Source organism: Artemia sp. Qi Xiang Cuo, chromosome 11, assembly GCF_049724085.1.
Source record: "Artemia sp. Qi Xiang Cuo chromosome 11, ASM4972408v1, whole genome shotgun sequence".
Lineage (NCBI taxonomy): Eukaryota > Metazoa > Arthropoda > Branchiopoda > Anostraca > Artemiidae > Artemia > Artemia sp. Qi Xiang Cuo.
The window spans coordinates 63,374,124-63,383,396 of record NC_142804.1 but is presented as its reverse complement, the minus strand read 5'-3'; the positions used below and the strand labels follow the sequence as shown (position 1 = coordinate 63,383,396).

Sequence of the window (9,273 nt, the reverse complement as noted above, 5' to 3'; positions counted from 1 at the left end):
ATGAAAGGCACAAATCGCATAAACTTTGATCAGCGATCATCATAAAACACTTAAATGAATTTTGAGATAGCCATTTTGTTCAACGTAGTTGAAAGGTCTGGAAATTATTTCTTAGAGGATGACAACCCTCCTCCAATAACCCTCAGGACAAGGATCGTAAGTTATGCCCTTCGGGCATATAATGTTTTTACAGAAAGCTTTGTCGTAGAAGCTTCAAAAAGGACTCATTCGATTGGAAATTAAAAGGACTAATGCCTTTTTTATTAGTAAAAATTGATCAGAGGCCAAATGCCCCCCCCCCTCACGCCAATAATTTCTCAAGACACTTCCCATCAAAATTTTGAGATTGCCATTTTGTTCAGCGTATCAGAACGGTCTGGTAATTATGTCTTAGAGGATAACAAGGATAACATCCCTCAGGGCAAGGGTTGTAAGTTATGCCCTGGGGACATATAAGGTTTTTATAGAAAGTGTGGCCATATAAACTTCAAAGGGGACTTATTGGATTGGTAATCAGACGCTCTAGTGCTCTTTTTAAGAGTCAAAGTGATCGGAGGGCAGCTACCCCCTCCCCCCCACACACACACATGTCGTATTGTCGCGAAATGCCTCTAATAGAAATTTTGAGATAGCCATTCTATTCAAAATAGTCTAAATATCAAATAACAAGGCCTTTGGGGTTTTAACAAACCCCAGAGATTGGGGGTAAGGGTTGTAAGTTATGCCCAGGGGGTATTTAAGGTTTTTATGGAAGGGATGGTTGTTTAACTTTAGAAACAACCGTCTTTCTCCCTGAAAAAGACTATGTCAATATAAAACGAACAAAAATTAATAAAAAAAAAACTTTCAACAAAATAAGGTTTTCTTTTAAGTAAAGAACTCCATTAAACCAAAATGAACAAAAATAGAATCAAATCATCAACCATGAATACAACCACCACAAATCAGTATCAATAAATAAATGAAACCCAAAATAAACAGAAATTAAAATAAATAAAGAGTCAAACTCAAAACGAGCAGAAATTATTATGAGTAGGGTTCTAAACCCCAGGCTTTCTAAAAGCCAGAATATAATTTGTACTTTACTGAAAAAAAATTCGTTTAAATATTTTCACTTTTCTAACTTTAAGAAATCAAAAATCGATCAAGATTTTAAAGAATAAATATCAGCATATGTATATTAAACTGACAACGCACATTTTTTTCAGTAAAGTACAAATTATATTCTGGCTTTTAGAAAGCATAGTGGCTTAGGATCCTACTCATATTATTGCTCGTTTTGAGATTGACTTTGTTATTTATTTTAATTTCTGTTTGTTTTGGGTTTAATTTATTTATTGGTACTGATTTATGGTAGTTGTATTCTTGGTAGATGATTTGATTCTATTTTTGTTCATTTTGGTTTAATGGAGTTCTTTACTTAAAAAAAACTTGTTTTGTTGATTTTTTTTAATTAATCAGCATAATAAGTCAATTCTTTTGATGTATTTATTAATGTCAAAATTCCGTTTTTTAGAGTTTCGGTTACTATTGAGCCGATTTGCCCCCTTACTTACAGTTTATTACCACGAAGTGTTTGAGTACCAGAACTTATTTTGAGGCTATGATTGAAACTTTCCAACAATGAGTCACTCAATGTGTCCATATCCATCCCCGCCTCTTCATGGCCACTGCTTTCAAGGCCTCAAAAAGAAACTCCATCGACCATGAGTAAATTTCATCACGCCCAAATAGGGGCGTATTCTTGAACTTTCTCTTACCCCTTTAAGGGAATGTTTGGAGAGAAGATATGATCCTGAATGTAATTAAACGAAAAAAAAAAGATTTTTTCAACTGAAAGTAAGGAGCAATTTTAAAACTTAAATGAAAATAGATTATTCTGTATATTAGGGAAGGGAGGGCTACCCCTTCCTCAAAACTCATTCTTCACGCTAAAGGATTAAAGCTATTTAAAAATAATTACCCTTCAAAATCCAGAGCCCTTGTGTTCTGAGTAGTCTTTCCTAAAGAACCACGACAAAAATAAAATTTTAGCGCAAAGAGTGAGGGCTGAGGACCTAGAACCCCCCCCTCCTAATATAAAGTATAACTTCTGTTGCTCCTTACTTTCAGTTGAAAACACTTGTTTTTATAGTTTAGTTTCTGACTGTTTTTCAAATCATGCCAGGAAACCCTCTTCCTCAGTGTAACATTCCTCCTGGAATATCCCCAGTAAACTTTCATCCCCACAGAAAATTATCCCGTGGAAAATACCCCCTCCCCGCAGAAAATCACCCCGAAAAATTTCCGTATATTTCCACATAACAAATACTATATGTGAACAATGTGGGCAAATTACGTAGCTTACAACCTTTTATCCAGGGACTATGGAAGGTCCCTAGACCCTCCATATGGCCCACAGGTTGCCGATACGGCTGCGGCCATGATTTTACGCTACGCAAGCTTATGTTACGTTATGGAAAAGACAATATACTGGCATTACTTCTAACAACTCACTGCAGTACCAAGCCACAAGAGGCCAACACAGCTACGCACGCTCCTCCTCCATCACAATCTATTTAAAGCCCCTCTCTTTACACCCTCCAAGGAAGTTCCTATTTCCCTTTAATGTTTCCTTACAACATCCTCTCACCCTGACCGAGGACGACCTGCTTTTTGTTTGACCCTAGACGGTTTGCCAAAAGGTACAATTCTTGACAGTCTGTCATCCTACATCGGTAGAAAGTTCCCTAGCCATCTCTACCTTTCCCTCCTTATAGCCCTAGAAAGCGGGATTGAACACCACTGTTCTTATAGCCTACTGTTTGAGATACGGTTATTCAGTCGGGTACCCAAAACAATCTGTACGCAATTTCTCTGAAAAATATATAGTATATCCTCAGCCCCATGCTTCAGAACCATACTTGATCACTTTCATCGCTGTATCTTCCAGTATCCTAATCTTGGTTTGCAGACTTATCTTCCAGTTATTCCAAACTTTTTTCAACTGTGAAAACACACTGGGCCAGATTAATTTTCCAACATATTCTTGCACCATGAACTCGCAAAACCTCTGAAAGTTCATTCAATTTGCTAACACTTTCATCTAGGATGCTCAAATCATTAGCTAAATCTGAGTCCAAGAGTATTTTACTTCCCCATTTGATTCCTTGTTCTCCCATCGCCTTTGCTGAGCTCCTTAAGACAAAATCCGTCAAAATTATCCGTACAAATGGCTATAGACCACAACCCTGCTTAACTCCTGATTTAGCACAGAACCACCAAATACGAAACTCATTTCCTACCTTAACCGCAGCAATCTTATTCTCGTATATAGCACTTGTCTGGTGTACAATGAGGATAAGACCTTATCTAAATCTCTTCTTTCTGCTGAATCAAACGCTTACTCATAATCTATAAAACTAAGGACAAAAGGCGTCTGATGACTCAGGCACTTCTCAATTAATAATCTAAGAGTGAAAATTTGTTCGACGCATCCTCTACCATTCCTAAAACCTCGCTGTCCTTATCTTAAAGCCTTAAGTCTAAAAAGTTTTGTCATACTAAGTAATTTGTCACGTACAGAAACCAGGCTAATGCCTCTATAATTAAGACACTCACTCTTATCACTTTTCTTATAGAGGGGTTTAATTAGAGTTTTCGTAAAATTATTAAGCACTTCCCTGTTTTAAAAGATCATACTCATAATCTTCAGCAACTTATTTCTAACCTCATAACCATCATATTAAAAAAGAAACATTTACAAAACTATCAGCACCTGGGGCCTAATTATTTTTTAATCCTTTAAGTACTGTCACTGATTCTTCATCATAAAAAAAAAACAACTGTTTCTTCACATCCAAGGTGTCACAAACTTTCATTTTTCTCTATATCTTTTCCTGTAACTCTATCACTGTTTAGCATATTCTCAAATGTTCTACCCGTCTCTCTTTGACTCTTTCCTTATCACTAATTGTGGCCCTGTTCCTATCTTTAACTGGAACAAGTCCAGATTGGCTTTTGCCTCTCAATTTATTAGCATGTCTGTACAATATTTTAATATTATGCCGTCTGGCTGCATCTTCCAGATCTTCTGGAATTTTATCCATGGCCTCCAATTCACTCCTTCTTAGTGCAAGCTCTAATGCTATTCCACTTTCTTTACATTCCTCTTTGTTTTATTTTATCGAGTAATTCTTGTTCAAGCCCCTCCTCATGTCTATTAAACATAACGAATTTTCTAGCTGTGTTCCTAACTTTCTTCTCAAGACACCATTAGCGACTTCAGAAACTATTTTCGTAAAATTATTCTATTCATCTTCTACATTGCCAAATTTAAGCTGTCCAGTTTCGAATTCAACTGTTCCTGCTTTCTGATTTCTTCCGAGTTTTTATCTTATCAATTCCGAAGAGCTCAAATTCAGCTAATTTCCTCGGGTTTGAAAAATTCAGTTCAAAGACTGAATGGATAGACAAAGGTTTATTTTAGATATAATTCTTTGCCAATTCAGCAAGAGTGTCCTTTACATTTCCTAATAGTTTGTAAGCTTTTACTTATGTGCTTTATTAGCACAATTGTGCACGGCTCTATACAATATTGGTAATCAGTAAGATTAGATCTGCAAGTATCAAGTGAAAACAAGTACGATTTTATTTTACAGATAGTACTCATAAAGCACAAACTTAAGAACGAGGTAATGTGTATAACTTTACTCGAACGGTGATTGCGTAGCAGTTGGCTGTCACACAGCCAGATGTGTTGCTCATTTATTTGAAAAACGTTTGAAAATATTTGCCGGTCATATCACATTTAATACATTCGAAACTCCTCCCAGGTTTGAGATTGTGGAGAAGACTGTACGATTCTAATAGTTAATGCAAAATTAAGCGAAAAGTTGAAAAATCAATTAGGACATAAAAAAGTTTAGAGTTGATTTGAAAAATTATTTTAATAGTACCATTTTAGGACAAAAATTACTACTTTCGTAAAATAGTATTAAGAAAGTACTAGTAAGATCAAAAAGCACTAAAAGTAGTTCTGTATGTGGCAAAAGTGGATCAACTGTTCCTTCATAAGACAAGTCATTTCTTAAGATTTCTGCACAATGCGTACTTTAATACTCTATTTTTAGGAGAAAAGTGCAAAGAAAGAAATTATTTTGATTTAGCCTACTATATAAAAAAAGCAGAGAAATACGGCACTTCCAAAACCATAGAAATGATAAAAACGTAAATCATCTCGTGCTTGTCTTTCTTCTGTAAGGGCTTGGTAATTGCTAAATGGGCTAGTTTAGCCTTTTTGGGGGGGGGGGGCTAACAGAAAACAGGCACTAGTGTACAAGAGGTTTCATCGAAATTTCGTAATACAAATTACGCAAACACAAAGTCTTTCGCGCTTGTCATTAATCGTCTTTCTTCTCTAAGGACTTGGCAATTTATAAGTGGGCTGTTTTAGCCCTTTTTGGTGGCAAGCAGAAAACAGGCGATGTTTTAATATATGCCATAATGGAATATCATTAAACCATAAACTAGCCATTGCCCCTCACATAAATCATTACCTTAAAGATTTCATTTTTTAGGTGCTAAATGAATTAAATTTTAACTAAATCATAATTAAAGATTAGAATTTATAACTTGCTTAACGATTAAAATATTTCCTTAATAATTACATTTCTAAGGATTTCTATGCAGGGCCTGCTTCAAATAACAAGTTTTTAGGAGTAAAGTATAATGAAAGAAAAGACTTTATTTTAACATACAATATAATCAAAACAGAGAAATGCGACACTCTTTTTGTACGACAGAAACGACAATAACGTAAATCATCTCGCGCTTGACCTCCCATCGTTCGGCAGACTAGTTCGCCAACTTGCAAACTATAATGGCTTCATAACGGCTTACGTATACTAGAAAGCGGAGGAAACAGTTCAGTGGGCTAAATGATGTGCCATTTCATGCATCTTCTTACGTGCCTGGAAGAGATAAAAAAGGGTGAACTTGGTGATAAGGTATGCATAAAAAGAACCCAACTTCTGAAAAATTTTGTTAACTGAAAATGACCAAGTGACAACGCTGGCAACTGAAATTTCAGTATTTCTGCATTAGCCATTACACACTCGAGAATTTGGGTCTGCAAGATCAGACAGTAACCGATTTATTGCTGTTTATATACAGACAATTAGCTTAGGCTCAGTTGAAATCTACCTTGTGGGTATTCTTTAATTAAATATTTAATATATAAAGATGGTGTTTTGGTTGAGTTAGGTTATGTTATTTTAGGTATTTAATATAATGCGTTCTGTGCCACGCCCTACCGTAATTCTTTGTTGTAGTTCCCAAAGTTTTGTAACTAAAGTATTTTATTTTCATTATATTTTGGTACATTTCATTATGATTAACCCAACTTCACTTCTCGAGTGTGTACTGGCTAATGCAAAAGTACCTGAATTTTGGCTGGTATCGCAGATTAAAAACGAAATTCACCAAACTCTTCCCACAAATATAGCTCTTTTGAATACTTATGTAAAAAGAAATATAAGTTTTACATTATGTACACTGAATGGTATACTTTTCATGCGAAAGACATTTATTTGATAAATTAAAACTTTACTAGCCAAAAACGGAAGTGAAGGCACTGTGTACAAAAGAACTCGTGCTGCTTTGTGCAGAGATAACGTTTCTTATCAGTTCCATATTCTCACGGAGCAATAACACTCATGACTCCGAATGAAAACAGAAGTGAACTCACTGAGCAACCTGTAATCTGGCTGCCGAAGCAAAATTCAACTTCCTTCCAAACCTAGTTTTTTACGGATATAATCACTTCCAGGTGGTTCCATTGTAACTGAACCCACGTGTAACTGAACCCCAAGCAACTGAACCCCTGTAACTAAACCCCCGTGCAACTGAACTCCTGTGCAACTGAACCCTCGTATAACCGAACCCCCTTACAACTGAACCCCGGGCAACTGAACCCTCGTGCTACTGAACCCTAATGCAACTGAACCCCCTTTAACTGAACCCTCGTACAACTCAACCCCCGTGCAACTCAACCCCATTTAACTCAACCCCCGTGGAACTGAACCCCCCATGTAACTGAACGCCCGGGCAACTGAACCCCCGTATAACCGAACCACCGTGCAACTGAACCCCCTTGCAACTGAACCCCCGTGCAACTGAACCCTCATGCTACTTAACCCTAATGCAACTGAACCCCCTTTAACTCAACCATCGTGCAACTCAACCCCCGTGCAACTCAATCCATTTAACTAAACCCCTGTGTAACTGAATCCCATGTAACTGTAACTGTGTGTAACCATGTAACCATGTAACTGTGTGTTAACAGAACACAACTGATGAGCAAAAAGTGATGCAAGAGAGGGGTAATACCGAACACTCAGCTACCATTCATGGACATCTGACAGTTTATAAGTGATCATGGAATTCCTGTGTTGTTTTGAAATCACTTTTCTGTGAATAGGCAGCGTGGCGGCAGAGTGTACCTGGCGACGATAAATCACATCAGTCCAGTTTTTGTCAGGAAAAAAATACACAGTGATAATTTATTGCCCCCCCCCTGGCATTATGCGCTTCTAAATCCTGGCCTAGGGAACTAGTGGTAAATCCAGGCCTGAGCGTGCACATATTTCCTTTTGGTGAATTAACTTTCCCTTTAAGCATTCTCTGAAAGTTCCAACTTAATACACAAATCCCTTTTTGAGATATGCCATTTTGAAAATCTGCATACACATAGTGTCTTTAGATTTAGTTCAAGTTTCACCTCAAATGCCTCATTCTGTCAAATTTTCAACTTGATATGCGTAGCCTTAATAGTGCTAGTTTAATAATAGCAAAGGTCGTAGTAGGAGCAGTAGAATTAATAATAGTCTTGAATTAGTAATAGTAGTAGTATTATTGATAGCAGTAGTAACAGGTATATGCCCCATAAGTTTCATATTGATACGCTAAGCTTTTCCAAAAAAAAAAAAATGCTTATAGACCTGTATCAGCAATCTGTATATTATTACGATTTACCAATTGTTAAAATTCAAGGTTTTAAACAGTTCGTGGTAACGAACTGTAAGTAAGGAGCGACCCGGCTCAATGGTAACCAAAACTCTAAAAAACGGTATTTTGATACAAATAGATACATCAAAAGAATCAGATTTTAATTTTGATTTCAAATATATAAGTTTCATCAAGTTTAATCTTACCTATCAAAAATTACGGGCCTGAGAGAATTTGGATGATTTTCGAAAAAAGGGGGAAAGACCCCCTAAAAGATATAGAACCTTAATGAAAATCACACCATCATATTCAGCGTATCAGAGAACCCTACTGTAGAGGTTTCAAGCTCCTATCTACAAAAATGTGGAATTTTCCATTTTTTGCCAGAATAAATATCACGGATGCGTGTTTATTTTTTATTTTTTATTTATTTTTTTTTTCAGGGGTGATAGTATTGACCAAGTGGTCCTAGAATATCGCGGGAGGGCTCATTTGAACGTAAATCAAAAGTTCTAGTGCCCTTTTTCAGTGACAAAAAAAATTGAGGGCAACTAGGCCCCCTCCCACGCTCGTTTTTTTCCCAAAGTCACCCGATCAAAATTTTGAGATAGAAATTTTGTTCAGCATGGTCGAAAATATTATAATTATGTCTTTTAGGATGACTTAATCCCTCGAAGCCCCCAGGGGGAGGGCTGAAAGTTATGAACTTTACCCAATGTTAACATATAGTATTGGTTATTTGAACCCGGCTCAATGGTAGCCGAGACTCTAGAAAACTGTATTTTGATACAAATAGATACATCAAAAGAATCGGATTTTACTGCTGATTTCAAATATATAAGTTTCATCAAGTTTAATCCTACCCATCAAAAGCTACGCGAGAAAATTTGGTTGATTTTCGAAAAAAGGGGGAAAGACCCCCTAAAAGTTATAGAACCTTAATGAAAATCACAACATCATATTCCGCGTATCAGAGAACCCTACTGTGGATGTTTCAAGCTCCTATCTACAAAAATGTGGAATTTTGCATTTTTTGCCAGAAGAAAGATCACGGGTGCGTGTTTGTTTTTTTTCCCAGGGGTGATCATATCGACCCAGTGGTCCTAGAATATCGTGGGAGGGCTCATTGGAATGGAAATTAAAAGTTCTAGTGCCCTTTTTAAGTGACAAAAAGAAATGGAGGGCAACTAGGTCCCCTCCCGCGCTCATTTTTTTCCCAAAGTCACCTGATATAAATTTTGAGATAGCCATTTTGTTCAGCATGTTCGAACATATTATAAGTATGTC

At 36.6% G+C, this 9,273-nt stretch overlaps 1 protein-coding gene across 1 annotated transcript in view; it reads right to left on the bottom strand.

The window, feature by feature from the left end:
- Positions 1-5,705: 5,705 nt before the first annotated feature.
- Positions 5,706-9,273, bottom strand: part of LOC148947227 (protein big brother-like) — a 105,213-nt gene continuing 101,645 nt past the window's right edge. Inside the window, exon 6 of the mRNA XM_089097329.1 lies at positions 5,706-5,951. Within this exon, the coding sequence (XP_088953455.1) occupies positions 5,907-5,951 (45 nt within the window). The 3' untranslated portion in view covers positions 5,706-5,906. The remainder of the gene's footprint in view (positions 5,952-9,273) is intronic.